Source organism: Botryllus schlosseri, chromosome 16 (assembly GCF_051294905.1).
Source record: "Botryllus schlosseri isolate E-star chromosome 16, Bs_hap1, whole genome shotgun sequence".
In the NCBI taxonomy this organism is placed as follows: Eukaryota; Metazoa; Chordata; class Ascidiacea; order Stolidobranchia; family Styelidae; genus Botryllus; species Botryllus schlosseri.
In genome coordinates this window covers 17,551,730-17,569,420 of record NC_137251.1, presented here as the reverse complement: position 1 = coordinate 17,569,420, position 17,691 = coordinate 17,551,730, and the positions used below count along the sequence as shown (strand labels likewise).

General features: G+C 39.9%; 4 protein-coding genes and 1 long non-coding RNA gene across 5 annotated transcripts in view; 2 read left to right on the top strand and 3 right to left on the bottom strand.

Moving 5' to 3' along the window:
• LOC145459265 (uncharacterized) overlaps positions 1 to 17,691 on the top strand; it is a 167,819-nt gene that overhangs the window by 74,771 nt on the left and 75,357 nt on the right. The window lies entirely within an intron of this gene.
• On the bottom strand, positions 174 to 1,720 carry LOC145459342 (RIB43A-like with coiled-coils protein 2). Its single transcript, XM_080337992.1, has one exon. The coding sequence runs from the start codon at positions 1,649 to 1,651 to the stop codon at positions 512 to 514; it is 1,140 nt and encodes a 379-aa protein (XP_080194118.1). The 5' UTR covers positions 1,652 to 1,720; the 3' UTR covers positions 174 to 511.
• Positions 2,560 to 11,442, top strand: LOC145459344 (gamma-interferon-inducible lysosomal thiol reductase-like). Its single transcript, XM_080337994.1, has 8 exons — positions 2,560 to 2,789; positions 2,859 to 2,946; positions 4,232 to 4,332; positions 4,399 to 4,479; positions 5,200 to 5,301; positions 6,791 to 6,937; positions 7,568 to 7,639; positions 11,240 to 11,442. The coding sequence occupies exons 1-8, from the start codon at positions 2,682 to 2,684 to the stop codon at positions 11,276 to 11,278; spliced, it is 738 nt and encodes a 245-aa protein (XP_080194120.1). The 5' UTR covers positions 2,560 to 2,681; the 3' UTR covers positions 11,279 to 11,442.
• Positions 11,464 to 15,044, bottom strand: LOC145459343 (RNA/RNP complex-1-interacting phosphatase homolog). Its single transcript, XM_080337993.1, has 2 exons — positions 14,620 to 15,044; positions 11,464 to 12,828 (listed from the first exon to the last, which is right to left on the bottom strand). The coding sequence occupies exons 1-2, from the start codon at positions 15,039 to 15,041 to the stop codon at positions 12,294 to 12,296; spliced, it is 957 nt and encodes a 318-aa protein (XP_080194119.1). The 5' UTR covers positions 15,042 to 15,044; the 3' UTR covers positions 11,464 to 12,293.
• Positions 15,080 to 17,128, bottom strand: LOC145459345 (RNA demethylase ALKBH7, mitochondrial-like). The gene has a single exon (XM_080337995.1). The coding sequence runs from the start codon at positions 17,106 to 17,108 to the stop codon at positions 16,386 to 16,388; it is 723 nt and encodes a 240-aa protein (XP_080194121.1). The 5' UTR covers positions 17,109 to 17,128; the 3' UTR covers positions 15,080 to 16,385.

The window sequence follows — 17,691 nt, the reverse complement described above, 5'->3', positions numbered from 1 at the left end:
TCCTATCTGTGAACAGTCTTTACGAATTGGCTTGCATAATCAGACAACAGAATAGAGAAATGAAAAGATATCAGTAGTATTCTTGTGATATTTTTTACTGAAGTTGGATCGCAGGTAGGCTATGAACAGTATTTTGGAGCTAGCCCTGATTTTCACACAATAAAACACAGCAATGAGAGGAGATCAGTCCTATTCAGGTACATTTTTCATGTAAGCCAGTTCCAATCCGTGAACAATATTTTGGAGATGGCCCACATTATCAGACAACACAATATAGCAATGACAGCAGATCAGTGCTAGTCAGGGACATTTATAATCAAAGCAAATCAATACCTACGAACAGTATTTTTGGACTGGCTTACATTATCGGACAATACAACACAATAATAGAGCAATGACAGAAAATCAGTCCTATACATTGACATATTTCATCAAAGCAAGCTCATATCTGCGAACAGTCTCCTTCAGCTAGCTTACAACACAATACAACAATAAAGAGCGCAAATTTTTTTTATCTCGTGGTAGTGTTGAACTGCTGGAAATACTGAGCAGTGGGCGGGTTAACGTACACTTCTTTATCGAGAAATCTCTTATGAGCAGCTTGCTCAGCAGCTAGTCTCAAGTTCGCCAGATCTTGTTCTTGCCTCAAACGGCGTTGTGTGTTCTGCTCGTTTCGCTCGAGTATCGTGGCTGCTTTTGCCATGGTCACGCGTTGCCTGTCCCATTCCATATCGCGTTGCCATTCTTCCTCGCGCAAGCGTCTTTTTTCTTGCCTCTGCTGTTCTTGGATCCTTCTGATTTCTTCTAACTGAGCAGGGCTCATGCCTTTCCAACGGTCTGGTACTACGCGGTGAGGGCCAAAAGCGCTGGACGCAACAGCTGGATTTTCCGTGAGCATATCACCGAATACGTGGTTCGAAATTTCGGTGAAATTGTCGTCCAGTTCTTGACGTTTAGAGACGTTCTCTTTCTCTTTTCTCTCGTTAGCTTGAGCGCGGTTAAAATCTTTGCGGGATTTCTCAATTTCCTCGCGACATTGTGTCTCAGCAATGTCCAATTCGACTGCTCTCTGGTCTAATTCGACGCGCTTAAGATCGTACAAATGATCGGCGTACATTTGCTGTTTTTTAGCTTCGCTTTTTTCTGTGTTTTGAGCGATGGACCATTCTCTGATCTGTTCCTGTTGAAGTTTCTTTCTTGCTTTTGAGTTTAGATCTTCGCCATCGAATTTCTGGAGGCTTGAAATGCCGCATCGAGGGTCGTCATCTGATACTCTAGCCGGCTTGTCTTTTTTCTTACCATCTGGATCGTATAAATCGAACTCCTTGCGCGTTTCTGGTTTTTGAAAGTTCAAACGAAACTCGTTCAAAGACTGGTTCAGCCTGCGAATATCTCCGTCCTGTCGCTGCTCTAGCATAGACGCGATTTTGTCGTTTCTGACCATGTCGTTCATGAAAGCGTCATCTCTAGCCTTTTCTGTTTGCTCCCGAATATTTCTGTCTTTTACTTGAGCCGAGATTCCGTCTAGGTCTACCCCTATAGTGCGAGTTTTTGCGTTGAAAATGCGGTCCTGTCGCTCCTGCTCGCGTTTTCTGCGGCTTTCTATGGCCGCGAATTCCTTGGTGTCAAGGGGGAGGTCCAACTTGTACATGGTTGGCGGTTCTTAGCTTAAATCTCGGATGCGAACGCGCAAATGGCTTGTGTATCTCGAGTCGGTGAGTTGTCGGTCGTTGCTAAGCTACCAGCGTTTACCGCCACCTAGTGATGAAAATACTATTGCAATAAGCTACGGTTCATCACTGGTTCAGTTCGGTGTTAATAATATTTCCTTTAAAACATCACAAGATTGCGATGCAATCAAAACATAGGACGTTTTCGAAACCACTTTGGGTACCCTTTGGAATCAGACGTCTACCTGGTTATCTTGAGCGCTGACTGTTCAGTAGAATCTGGTTGTATTTTGACTGGAAGAGGATCATGCTCGACGACCGCGGGGACCGTCCAAATTCCGTTCCACAGTTGTGGCCATGCATGCTCGATATATATAAATATGTATTCGGCAGTTCTGATTCGCTATTCAAAGACACACAATGTACAATGTGATACACGAGACTCAGTGCGAACTGCGGTCGTTCTGAATTTAGCAAGAAATTTCGACTTCAATGTCGATCATGTGACTATAGAGACTGTAGTCTCTATAATGTGACTATGTTCACAATTTTCACGATCGCCCAATTCACCTGACTACAATGATATAGATATCATTGGTTATTGGCCTATGATAGGTCCTCTATTTCCTGTCACGCCACTCGTGCACAAGTGCATTGTCTGGGAAGTGGGAATGCGACCAGAACCTGATCCCGGAAAGAAATGAAAAGCATAAATATCTTGAGATCACATGAGAGTCGAATGCTTTGCTTGCTGCATTTCCTTCAATATCATGCGACATGGTCTTGTTTTTGCAGAAATAGCGATATTCAGTCCGGAATCATGAGTCTGAATGTCTGATTTGCGATCGCAACGATCACGCATCAGGATCATAAGAGTGACAGCTTGTTATTGTTTTCAGACGGGGACTTTCCCTCCAGATGTCTTATATTCAGAGAGCAAATGAATTTCCTCAGACTACAAACATCGCTTCGGAGTCCTTGGTACGCGATCGACTCAACAAGTAAAGCAACATGTTGAGATTGTTCCTCACATTCATCACGATAGCTGCTTGTTCAGCCAGTTGTGGAATTGTACCGCAGTTCTGGTGCGACTCCAAGGAAATTGCGAGTAAATGTGACGTGAGTATATATTTCGTTTCGTCAACCTCTCGTCAACAAAGGCTATTCAATGTAATTTCGCATTCTTAGGTAGAAGCTCAATGCGCCGAATATCGTTGGGTGGATCCGGCCGCCAAGCCAGTGATGTTCGAAATGTATACAGAATCTCATTGTGGTGGTGAGTATAGATTTCTATAGAGATAGCTATCGAAGTTAGCTGATCTCCTGATCATGATCAGGGTTGGTAACTGAAGTCAGCGTTGCCACTTAAAGGGGAACTGCACTCTAAAATTGATGTGGTCTCAAATGGAAGGGCAAAACGAAATGAAAATTTTGGCCGCAGCCGTTTTCTTCAGAACGCCACCGTAATCGAGCTGCAATTTATTGAAATTTCGATAGCAACATAACGCTCCAGCAGTCACGCAGAGATCGAACTTTATATCGTTGTCAGTCGATGTTATGAAGGAAATATGTCGTACACGCCAAGGTGGTTTAGATACCGCGTTCAGCGGAAGATGTTCAGTCAGGAGATTTATGTCAAAATCTGGCCTAGTGTATTCTATTTCCTTAGGACATAGGGCGTGCACGACATATTTCCTTCATAGCATCGGCTGACAACTATATAAAGTTTGATCCCTGCGTGACTGCTTGAGCGTGAAGTTGCTATCAAAATTTCAATAAATTGTAGCTCCATTACGGTGGCGTTCTGAAGAAAACGGCTGCGGCCAAAATCTTTATTTCGTTTTGCCCTTCAATTTGAGACCACATCATTTTTAGAGTGCAGTGTCCCTTTAAATAGAAGCAACGCATTAAATTTATACTCGAGTACAATTAGAAATGACGATTTCCAAGACTTGTCAAAACTGTATTAAGTGAAAGTAGAAAAAGTCTGAAAAGTGCTCAAGTAGCTAGTTTAAAAAGCAAGATTTGGTCGAAGAGTCACATACTTTTTACTGATAATCGGAGGTGAGTTGTGACTACGACGGAATAGCAGATAGAAGTACCTCTTGTCTGACCACCAGGATTGTAATGACTCGAGTCACGATTTTTTGGTGACTCAACTTGGCTCAAGTCATTTTCAAATGCCTAAAATTACTCGACTCGAGCCGATTTGTGTATTGAATCGACTGGTACTCAAGTCATTGGGCATGACTTGAGACTAGGATGGCAAAGTCAGACATTTCATTGTAACTTCGAAGAATAGTAAAGTCACCGTATCATTGGTATTTCGTCTATCAGTTCTGATACTTGGAAAATTGGGCCAGAAACTGTTAGGACTGAAAAAAATACGATACTATGAATGTGGGCCATTCTATATCACTCGAGCAGAGTTGAAAAATTATTAGACTGCTACTTTGCCGACTCCTTAGTATCTTTTCATTTTATCGCAATTGAAATTATCAATAAATTGAACTGATCCTGTGAACTTGTGACAAAAGCTATTTCTTTTTTCAATTCTTCAGCTTGCATCCGATTTCTCTTCGAGCAGCTTTATCCAACGTGGCAGGCACTTCAAAATACTGGGATATTGAATGTCACGCTTTATGTGTATGGAAATGCCAAGGTATTCAAATCTTGCTTATAGTAACTGCGCAATTGCGCATATCCCAATGTTATTCTCTGAATGCAGCAAGTGTACAATCCTGATACGAAATTATGGAACTTCACATGTCAACACGGGTTCGAGGAATGCCAAATGAATTTATTCGAGGTGATCACGGTTCTGTGTATTATTTACTATGCAGCCAATGCCGATTGGGTTATATCTTGCAAAGACGTAATTTGGCACACTCAATGTTCCAAAGCCGAGAATCCACTTCTTCAATATTTCTACGAATGTAGCCAGCCATAATTATTGCAATAGGAAATGTTCATTTCCTTTGACTTGATGAAAAACATGGATATCAGTGGCTTGCAAAATGAGCATTGCCGATCCTATGTCAATACTGATACACAAGACTCAACTTCAGTATACAATTGGATATTATATAATCATAATGAAATAAACCCAAATATTTTCGGCTGACACTCGTCAGGGTAATCGTCAGCAACTAGTAGAGGATTCTAAAGAACTTTGTATATCAACAGTCCAGGGATTTTTAGAAATCCCTGCAACAGTCATATCAATATTTCAATGTGAAATCGTATATTATATTTCTGTGTCTGTATTCCACAGATTTTGATCCCTCACATATTGAAGTGATGCTGTCTGGGTAATAAATTGAGTAAAAATGATGTAAATTGGTAATATGAAGGTTACAAATACTGAAAATCGATTACAGTGCTCGCAAATGTAAATGTAAATTTCACTGCATACTATTAAATATCGAATGGAGCCCTTACAAATCATAATGTTATAGCTGCAGTCCATAATTATTAGTAGGCACCACGGTTTTGAAATATTAACCAGCATCACCTGTTCATTTTTCAGAACTGCGTTCAGCATTACACCAACAACGATGCAAACAAGTACATGCCAATCTTGAATTGCATTGAGCAGACACTGTCTGACCCGACAAAGGATGAAATGCAGGTAGTAGAGCTTGGGATGCAGTATTACCGTAGGGATTGTATTGATAGCCCATCACTCGGTGTTTATCATAATTTGTCTTGTTACTGTTATGTTGAACTTCCACAATTGCTGCACACACTGCAGTTATTATGCGCGGAGTTCTGTCATAACAAGTGCAACTGAAGCCTGCATGACTCACTGTCACATGAGGGCATATCCTGTCTCATCAACTGTTGCTTCAAGTTGGTACTGCGTGTTTTGTTTATTGACTTACGTTTTGGATTGACAATTTTGCTGATTCTAAAATAATTTTGATGGATGCTGCTTATTGCATAGAGGTGGTCAGTAACCAAGTACTTCTACTTACTCAAGGGACTATGCTTATACACCAATTGACTTTAAGTTTCCAAATAAAAACTACTGACATTTTTACCCTTTGGATTTGGTATAGTAGAAAGTAGTTTTAATGTATCAAGGGAGCTGAATACTTGAACCTGTTAGCAGGGTTGTAACCAAGTCACAAGGTTCTGAGACACAAGTCAATCTCACTTTTATAGTTTTGATTCAGGTCAAGTCGAGCCATTTTCAATTCACCACCGAGTCAAGTCAGTGAGTAGATGGTCGAGTCCGAGTCAAAGTGTTGTGACTCGAGTTCAAGTCATTGTATTCCCTGTTGAGTTTCGAGTTCCGTCTGATTCAACTCTAATCGAGTGATGTAGAATGGCTCGCATTCATATTATCGTAATTTTCCTCAGTCCTTACAGTTTCTGGCCCTATTTTCCGAGTATCAGGACTGATAGACGAATTACCAATAATGTGGTGACTTTATTATTCTTCGAAGATACAATGAAATGTTTGTCTTGGCCGTCCTAGGCTCGAGTCATGCAATGCACAATGACTCGAGTACAAATTGAGTCCATAAACAAATTGACTCGAGTCTGAGTCATTTTTTTGCATTTAAAAAAATGACTAGACTCAAGTCTAGTCACCATAAAATCGTGACTCAAATCATTACAGCCCTGGTAGAAAGTAGTTTTAAGATAGGTTTGCATCAGTTTTAGGAGTGGCATTGTCATGACAATCAAGTGAAATAAATCCTGTATCAAGGGTACTGAATACTTGAACCTAGTAGTGTCATTATCATTAGTCGTTTTATGTTAGCCGCAATAATGCATCTTTCAATTTTATGTAGCCACCTTTTATTGACCTCTAGCAATGAGGCGCTTCTCCCGAATCTCATTTTCAAAGCTACTTGAGTACTTTTGAGACCTCACACGTTCAACTTTAAGTAGTTTTGGCTTATCTTGAAAATCAATACTTGCCCTCCCGATTGAGTAGAAATTCACGGTATTAGTTATACTTTTTAGTACCAATGCTGACTACTTTGACACTCTCTAACAGTGCATACCAATTAACAAGGTCTCTTCCCAATAATTAAGCATAAGCATGTATTATACTAGTACTTGGGAAGTTAGCATACCAATATGCTATGTCATTGATTTTTTATCAGTGTATATTCGATGCTGGTATGGATTTTCCAACAATCAACAAATGCGCCACCGGTCCGGAAGGCAATGCACTCATGCATAAAGCGGGTGCACACACGGAAAGTTTGAATCCACATATAGAAGGAACTCCAACGATATACATCAATGGGGTATGTGGTAGTGATGGGTTAAACTTATACATTTTGAGTGCCGTTAACACAATATATGGAACTGTTTGGGATGAAAATACAATAGAAGAGTTTGTTGTTTCCGTTGGGACTGGACACAATGACTCGAATCTGAATTGAGTATTAATTGAACGATTTGAGTAGACCAGTGAGGGATGATTCCTTTGAGTACTGGAATTATATGCTTATTCCGACTATACGTTAATTTATCAATGAGAATTGTAGTTTCGATACTATTTTCTCACTGTGGAAACCTTGAAACCTCAATTGCTAGTATTACATCATACGCAACATGTAGTACAGAGTCTTGCATGTTGGTGGCAATGACGTATTTTGTGACATCGTCTCAAAAAGTGTTACAAAATAGATATGGTGTAAAAAACATCATATCATCTCACATGATCTAGAACTGGCATAATTACTTTTCTCTGCGGTTCCCAGAAAAGTACATATTTGAAATCATTCTTTTATGATGTCGCAATGAGAGACACTCCATACTCCATTCAGAATCGAATTCAGTTCTCTATTTTTCCCAGCTCTAGTTTGCATATTCAAACTCAAGTTACCATTGTTCTAAAATGTCGTTGTATTGAATTTTTAATCTTTTTCCAGTTGCATTCGAACCCGATGCAGTACGAAATACAGGTGGGGAATTTGACTCAATTCATCTGTGACACCTATCAGGTAAGTACCTGTCTAGTTGTAGAAAAAGTGGCAGCTATAGATTGCCAAGCTACGAGCTTCTCGTAAGTATGAAGATCTTTAGCTTCTTCATCAGGGGTGGGCAAACTTTTCAGCTAGCGGGCCACATTCAACAGTTGAATCCCTTCGCGGGCCGCATTTTAGTATAGTCGGAGTTATAAGCCACGAGAGAGTGGGAGATGATATTCTTTTCCGACCGCACCATCGAAATGCTTTGACGACGGAGATGCGATACGACTGTATGGTCACTCAGTCTGCACCCCCGTATTTTTTCCTCCATGCTATCCGTGGATGCTAAGTGCCTAGCAGGATAGCTGCGGATACCAGTTTTCGAGTCTTCGGTCTGAGCCGGCTGGGTATTGAACCCACGAAGAAGCCGGACGCATCACCATTACACTATCTCGAGCTTTTATTTGATTACATAGTAACCATGCAGTAACCGAAGACGTGGAGACAATACACAAACAATTTAAACACTGATTTGATGATTGCACATGCATCAGAGAAATTATCGAGATTTTGTAAGCTGCCCAGTGGCCACCCTCAACCAATTCGTCAAAAGTAGGTTCGACTCGACTTGACTCGAGTCATTTTCTCAAAATACGAAGATGGCTTGACTAGACTCGAGTCAATATGTGTATGACTCGAACCAAGTCATAGGACTCGAGACTCTGCCAAAACCGACATTTCATTGTAATTTCGATGAATAGTAAAGTAACCACCCTATTGGGATTATTTCGTCTATTGGTACTGATACTTGAAAATGCGACCGGAAACTGCTAAAAGTGAGGGAAGTTCGTATATTATAATTGCGAACCATTCGATATCTCCAAACAAAGTTATAAGAAGTGGGTGGTGAATTGAAAATGAATTGAATCGACTCGAGTCAAAACTGTAAAAGTCAGATTGACTTGTGACTCGGGGCCTTGTGACTTGGTTACCACAACCCTGGTTAAACCTGCCTGTTTACATACTTTAGTGCGGACGACATACGCGACATAATTTACTGTTGTCTCAAACATTTGATTAATTCGGTTGATTTATTTTGCACCTAACAATTTGATAAATTGTCGAGACCGACGAATCTACAACACACTCATGAATCGTTTTTTCCGTGTATAGCACCGAAAGTTCAAGATAGTGTAATGATTATGCGTCCGGCTTCTCGGTCGATAGGTCGTGGGTGCGATTCCTGGGCGGGTCATACCAAAGACTCGAAAACTGGTATCCGCAGCTATCCTGCTAGGCGCTCAGCAATCACGGATAGCATGGAGGAGAAAAAAAACGGGAGCGCAGACTAGGTGACCTCACGGCCGTATCGCAACTCCGTCGTCAAAGCATCTCGATGGTGCAGGCGAAAAAGAAGATCATATCTTTCTCTAATCTAAATCACAATTGTGATCTGAACTATAAGTCATTTCCGTTTTGATTTTCTTGGATGTTTGGCAACCTAAATGTTTCAAAATACGTTGGCCTCGAGGAAGGGCTTTTACGCCAACAATAAAATAGTTATCAATATTTTTGATACGTTTCTCGATGCCTTCGCGGGCCACACAAAATGATGTCACGGACTGCATACGGCTCGTAGTTTGCCCCCTCCTGTTCTACATACGCAATTCGTTTGCACTAAAAGGAAGACTTGAAGATAGTCTTTGGATACAACTGCCAGAATATCTCTGTCATATGAATTTGGTGCCTGAGAAAAGCTTTTTAAAAACTAATACGAATTTTAAACGGTCATTTGGCCAGTCTAGACCCAGATACATTTTACAGAGTTGGTCGAAGTATTCATCGTCGGTACACAAGAAGAAGTAAATTTACAAACGATTTCAAGTATTCTTGGCCTAGATTTGCCTAAAATACTGAAAACTGTAGCATGTGATTTTCCATGTATAATACGCCGACATGTATAATAAGCACCATTAGAATGGCATGTAGATTATGGGAAAAAGCCTGTAACCATGTAGGCTATAGTACGCACCCTGCATTTGCATTACATGGATTGTGGGATACATATGTGTGTAAATGCCGATTATACAAGCTTCTCGTGTTGACAAACTTGCGCGTATGATAACTTACCAGCGATGGTTGCGGTATGTTTTAGTATTCGATGTCATTATGTTTTGTGATGTCACTGTTGAGCAATCACGACATAACGATCGCTAATCATTATACACTTAACGGCATCGTCTGTAAACCAGAGGTCTCAAACTCAAATGTGCTCGCGGGCCAATTTCCTATTTTTTGATGACGCCGCGGGCCGCAGCATCAATAATAGGGATATTTAATGTATAATTTCCAAGTAGGCCTTATGTGACGGGACCTTGCAGGCAGGCATTCCACAAACATCGTGGAAATGTTATTTGCTATTATACTATTCACGTTTGACACGGCAAAAATGACGTTTTCAAATATTTGAATAAAATTGTTTTTGTGCCGGGCATGATTTTTTAATTAATGAGTAATAGACACCATACGAGAGGATGCATCATAACATTGTAATACTGTCGGGTTATAATATTGGAGCTAGTGGACCTTTGACGTACCACAATTTTATGCAGAATATTTTAAACTCTACTGAAGATTGATCTGATATCAGAGCATCTGAGCGGTATAGCCTGGTTTTGATATAGTGACTCGTGATAAGTATAGCTTTACAGAGTATTGTTACTGTCATTGCCAAAGTTAATCAGCGTCAGATTTTGCCTTCGATAATCATCATTGAACCATAGTAATAGCATTGCTTTTTAGCGATCGTACCCCTTGGGCTTCCTATAGGATTTCTCACAGCCCCTGTCCATTTTCAACACAATTTCTGACGGTGCCTATATTAAAATCAGAAAACCCATTCACGGCCCGCGGGCCTCATGTTTGAGCTCTAAACGATATCAGCCAAGCGATGATCCAGCGACGATATCATTCGCGCGAGGCCTATTACAGATGCGATTGCTCTGGCCAACGATTGTATTATCGTGCGCACCAGGCCTGTTGGAGATGCGGCTGTTGACTGTTGGTTGAGGCTAGCGATTATCTTGCGCACACGCGATTGTTCAGGCCTGTCGTTGACGCGACAAATTAGCGAGGACTGCCGCGCGGGTGTGCAGCAATCAATGACCTAATGTCGCTCGCGTACAAACGGCAAACTAACTCAGCAGGAGATCGCGTGCTGTGCAGATGACTTTTCTTAATTGGCAACACGCTTCTCGCATATTGGCTGCGCGCAACACTGATAATACGAATTACTGGGTACGATGGCTGAAGGAAACAAACCAAGTTTTTTTATCGAGGGAGATTTTTTCAAGGCCTGTTGTACCTATGTATAATACGCACCCCCCCTATTTCAGGGCAAAAATCGGTAAAATTCTGCGTAATATACATGAGAAATTTTGGCAGTAGCCAAAAATAATCACCAGTCGAGTTGATAGTCAAAACCTGCTTGGGAGTACTTCTGAAGGTAGAAGTACCTTGTTAGACACATGACTTCGACGTCTGGTCCACACAAGCTCTTCTGCTTTCAGACTTGCGGATGCTGTTTGGTTTTATAATCTGTCAGGGTTTTCTGAATATTTTACTCTGTTTCAGGGTGTGAAGCCTCCGGAATGCAGACCATCGCGCCAGTGACGGCCAATATCGCATGTGTAATGTAGCTGTACCTCCATGAAGCTCTTCTGTATATTATTGCTACCTAGTTCTTCAAGACGATGCTTTTGAACACTTTTTTCCAATCATGATCTTCAATATTTGCCTTTATCGATGGAATGCAGTATTACAAACGTGTTATAGAAGACTCGTTCATTTCAGATGAGATTTATTTCAAGTAACGAGTGGAGCAAACATAGACATGTAGTCAACCCACAAATGAAAAACTAGTATAGAGGGGATGAGGCGATAGTATACATCCAAATGATCGCAACACAGTCGCATCGACCTGATGTGCAGCTGGCTAAAAAACATCAGTACATCGCATGATATTGAGACACGCGCACATTAGGGCTGTTCAAAAATATATTTCTTCCTCAAATTTTACTGGGATTACCAATAACATTTGAACTGTCTAATTTTTTAATAGATCCAAAATGCTTCTAAGCTTCTACAGGTTGAAAATGAGCCAAGTTTGATGTGCAGCGTCTTTTCAAACAACTTGACAATCTTATCAAACAGCACTAACACACAGTGAGCCTACTACAGCATTACGCAAATAACTAACAAGTAAAGCAAGATAAAGCGGGTCACAGAAAGTAGGGAAGAGTCGGCAACAGAGATTACAATCTCACTCAACCCAAAACCTTTTCGGCTGCCAAAAAGAAATGAACCAAACACAGGCCATTACTTGGTTGTCACGTCTGAAGATGGGCAACACCAAACAACTATATACAATAAACGAATTGTCAACTTTTCAAAAGAATGACGCAGAAGCATATCTTCAAATAGTCCATAGCTTCCCCCCTTTACCAATGATTAAATGGCGATTCGATAGTTCTATTACCATCATGTCATATTATATAATACGATAATTACACTAACATAATACAAATAAGCCCGAGAAAGTTAAATATCTTGCAAATATAAAGATTTACATCTCGGATTTTGCTAAAACAAATATCGAAGTTTTCAACGCACTATCCACGATTATTAGTTACCTTCTCGGAAAACGATTGCGTCGTGTACTCGAATAATCATCATAGCCAGAAAGATCGCGGGAGTAATCATCAAAATATCCCCCATATCTACTCGCGGATGACCAATACTCATTGCTATGATTTCTTGAACTCCTACCATAGTATGGGTCATATGTATCGTGAGAATGATATGATCTTACAGGGTCACGACGGTGTTCATGAGGATAATATACTGTGGGCCGTGTGTACTGTAGATTGCGTGGTGGGATATGATTGTAGGAGCGGTGATGATCATGTCCATACACACTTTGTCTTTCTTTTCGTCTGTAGGGATCATGCCTGTCTGTATTGTAGGCACCGAATTGTGTTTCATCATTATGGATATAACTTTCAGTCTTTCTCCATTCATTCGTAGAATTGCCTCCTGGATTCGGCAACGTATCGCCTCTCAGATCACACAGATAAAGCTCTCTCTCCATTTTGTGACCTCTAGCTTTTTCGAATGCTTTGATAGCTATTTCAGGCTTGACACCTTTTCTTTCAACCAAATATCTGAAGAAGAATATGCAATTAGTAGGGCCATTTAAAGTCATTAAAGTCATATTTTTTTCTATGCATCAGTAAGTCGTGAAATCAATTTTAACGCAAAAATCGCATCCATATGGGGTATATTAAGAAAGTTATTAAGTCATATAAAGTCATATTTTCCTGGTTAGGTCATATTTGAGTTATAAAGTCATATTGTTGTATACTTTAAATAAAATGTGTCAATTGAGGCAATTACGCACTAAAAAAGTAAGGCAATTTCTGATTGAACAAAGGCAAACTGTAAGGTTAGCCTACATAATAATACAGTCGCAGACCTATGAGGTCACAAATTGCATTGTGTTGCTACACAATCTGTTTTACTTCTGTGCACTGAAGTGGGACGTAATTTGAAGTTCAGAGACTTCCACAAGTGAAAGAAATAGTCAAAGCACGGGAAGCTGAAGGAGTTATTGTAAAGAGCGTCAAAGATTAAGTGAACGATCCAAAGTTGACGAGTCAGTTAACAGAAATATGCCTCCACTACAACAATATTTCAAACTTGATACTGAAAATGGAGTTGTACGTACACTATCAAAGAGGCTCATGCTGATCTAAATGGCCTTGATTTCGGAAAAGATACACTTGAGCTCAAAAATAACATTAAGAAGCGATTGGACAAAAACGATGTCAAACAAATTATGGAGCTACAAAGACAAGACATTTCACCAGCGCTGTATGCAAAACTGCAGAAGTGTCAACAAACATCTGCGTCTGTGAAGCGCTCATTTTCCTTACTAAAGTCATTTTTACATCCAAATAGTACCTTTAAAGACTCCAACATTCCACACTATACATGAAACTGTACTACAAAAGTGGTTTAAAATTAAAATGGATGTGAATTACTGTTATGTTGTTCATGTTTTACTCGTCAGTTACATGAGTGACGTTGGTTACATGTAAAAATACACGATTTTCGCATAAAGTCATATAAAGTCATATTTTCCCAAATATAAAGTCATATAATTGATTTTTTAAGGTCATATAAAAATGGCCCTAGCAATTAGTCTTTGATGTCTGGTAAGGCCAGTCAACGAAACATCAACATGCTATTGGTATGCAGAGCTGTTCACTGCTCAGTAGCCTGACGATGTACATTCACTTTTTTAAAGTAATCAAGCAGGTTTTGCCTGCTTACACCGTTTACCCATCAAGTGGTTGTGTTTTGGACCACTTTTACTGAACTGGGCCAAGTTTTTGGAAAACTACTTCCTTTTTACCCTTTGGATAAGATGAGCTCGCATCACTTAACGTGGATACTCGAGAGAACCACACGAAGCGGCCATCGCAGTAACTGTTGAATATATTTTTGAAGATTGCACATAATTATAGCGACTTTGCATTAGCCGCTAAGATGCATCTTGCAATTTCAAAGTTGCAACCTCCAATTCTCTGCCAAAAGTATGCGAACCCTCGGCTAAATCTACTTTTCAAAACTATTTGAGTGCTTTTCTGACATTTCATTGTCTACATCCACCATGTCTTGAAAGTCACGAATTCTACTTGTAATTGAGTATAAATTTACTTTCTAGCGTAGAGAATGTTTGCAAACTTCACAGCGTTTACATCAACAGCCTTCAAGCCACTGCTATGATACATTTTAATCTCTCACTGTTGATGCTGATATTTCTTCTATAGTGTGATACAGACTCGATATGATCGGCTAACCGATGTCATTCAATTTCAATTATCCTTATTTAACAATATAATATGGGGCGTGACCGTATGACGAAAACCGCTGAATGTATAGTGACTCACTTGCACACCATATATCCAGTTCTGTTCAACCCGTGTGTACAATGCACCAATATGACATCATCATTATGCCGATTGTTTTCTTCGAAGCTGTCAATAGCGTCATAAAAATCGTGCATCAGCGCCCTTTTAGGTATCACTCTGCCAGGCATGAAAATCTTTTTATACAATATATTCTCGTTTTTGAAAGACATCGGGTCGTAGTATCTTTTGGTGAACGTTAAATCAATAACGAGTCCGATTTTTCGTCCCTTCATAGACATCATATCGATTGCATTTTCGCAGCTGAATTTACAGTCATCCGGTACCGACTGTAGCAAAGAAGGCTTCAGCGGAACTTTCATGCATATGAATCGCGTATCACGTATCAATTCGCCCATTGCTTTATAATCCAACCATCGGTCGGGTAATCCTTTTGGGGACATCACAGTGTGTCAAAAATTAGCAGTGATAGGCTAACCTGCTAAAAATGTTGATAGATATCAGACGCGTCATGCAGGCAGGTAGAAAATAATGAAATTTCGGAGCAAATTATCTGAATCTACATTTTAATGATATATATTCATTACTCAAATATCAGTACCTTAAAATACACAAAGCTTCTGGTTTTAATGTATTTACTGAATGAATACACTATTATAATAAACATCAAAGTTCTGTCCCACAAAGTCACTTCAAATCTGAATCTGATCCCTACACTTGTAGGCCTACGTAAAAATTTCAACAATTTAGCAAAATGTACTTTCATGCTACGTTTCATGTCAAGTTTCGAGAATTTAGTAGCTACAAAAAGTTCCATGATGATTAGAGGGAGTCTCTATGAATCGGAGCAGTTGATTACGTTGCCATTTGCTGGTCGTCACAAGGAGAATTCCTCAACTAAGTCCTATAGCTTAGGATTAAAGTTAGCAATTGTGCGTGTCGACCTGACTGTTCTCAAGTGCCAGGAGTGAGTTATTGAACAATTACCAAGTCAAAAATTGCAAAAACACAAACTACATTCTTTAAGACTCTATCATAAAAATTGCCCAATAGAAAATTACAGCATGATCCATATACAACACACGAGATCTGAACACGAGACTATGTCTGCTACTAAAGCATGAGCCGGTGAGCCCATCAATCAAGTTGGACGGATAAGATTTTGGTTTTAGAGTCTCTCAGACATCCATCGTCAGGTAGGGTTAGATGCAGCAATAATGAATATTGCTGGGCAGGAACGAGTATCTGAGTCGCGTATCACTGATTATGATGGCATATAACACTACGAATGGTGCTTAAAAGTTCAAATATGTACCTTCTATGCGACAACAAATAATGTAATACCAGTTCTACATCACACTTAAGAAAATTTGGTACTTTTTCGACAATACCTCTTTCATTGCAACATGTGACAATTCTGCAGTTGGTCACGACTTCACGGATATGTCATATACACAAACATAGCTTTGTACATGTACGTAAGCCGAGTTACGACTAATGGAGTTTTAAAGGTATCCAGTGTGCGAAATATACAAATGAAACTATATATAATTCTCGTTGATAAATTAACTCCTATTTGGAAGGAGCGTACAATTTCAGTACTCATAAAATCAATTCTCACTACCCTACTCATTAGAATCAATTATCGATTCAGATTCAATTACTCGAGTGATTGTGTCCAGCCGTTAGAATGATATTGTTTGCATTGAAAAGCCTATATGATCTTCAAAGCAATAATAAATAATTTATACGTATATAGGCCTAGTCAAGAAAATACACAACAAATCTTAGTTACTCAAATGTGCGTTGAGTAGATCGCCAGGAGGCTGAGACTCAACACTGTCAGGCTCGCTACGACATATAACTGAAATTCTACGCTTCTTCAAAATAAAATCACCTTTAAAGTATGAGGATTCGTTGGGTAATATCTCGTGGCTATAATTATACCGTACCCCGTCTTTCATGATATACAAAGATCTTCGGTTTAGCAGAACATCAAAATACTTTGATTGATCAGCGTTTTCGGTAAGACGCATTACACTCGGTGACAGCAGACTCAAACCTGCGATAACTCTGCCGCAAAATCGTGTTGAATCTATATGTGGCTTGATGTAACCATTATCTGCTAAATCAAGAACATGTACAAGGCTGCGTTGTGTGTCTAAGTCTGAAAATGCCGTCTGCCGTAAACGTCTCAAAATCAACGAACTTTCGTTGGACCAGGAGTTTATTTCCTTCTCCCTGTACCCTTGGATTGCGTTATCCCAGTGATCGAATTGGTAACGTAATCTCCGCCATTTCGGTTCAATATCACTTAGAAGGTGGTTTTCTTCCTCTTCTGAAACGAAATTGTCGAACACAAGCATATCTCGAGTCGCATTTTCCTGTATCTCCGGATGATGAAAATGATACACCTCGTTTTCGCAGTCTAGATTTGATGAGTATCTTCGGCACGTGGCTACAACTCTGAAATTGCTAAGACATCGACAAACAACAGCTAAGGATATCATTGTCGAATCTATGATAGCCGGTTATCAGTGTTGCCAGGTTATTTTACAACAAGCAAAAAAATCTGAAAAACAAGCCCAAAACAAGCGAATTTTTGGCCGAGACAAGCCCAAAAAAAGCAACAATTTTCATAATGCAAAACATCGTATTAACAATACAATTCACTCAGATAGGCTACAGGCCTTACATGTGAAACGATGTCATTTTCCTGTCCATCATCAACAGTGTCCTGATACATGCTTTCATTAAACCGACTAGCATGCATTTCGTAGGTTTGAAGTCGGTACAGAGCAAACATTTTGCCGTCTCATGCCATATCGCACATGTAATATTCCAGCAAGTGTTTTGTTGGTCATGCGATTTCGGAGCTTTGATTTGATGATGTTGACTTGGGAGCAAGCTCGCTCAACATCTGCATTGCTCAAAGGCAATGATAAGATTGCCAAAGCATATAATGACAGCTCTTCAAAAGCACGCTCACCACTTGCATCTTTGTACTGATAAGCTTTTTGCCACTGGCGTAGCCAGGGGGGGGCGAAAGGGGCGGTCGCCCCCCCCAAATTTTTGGAAAATTTTCGTAAAATC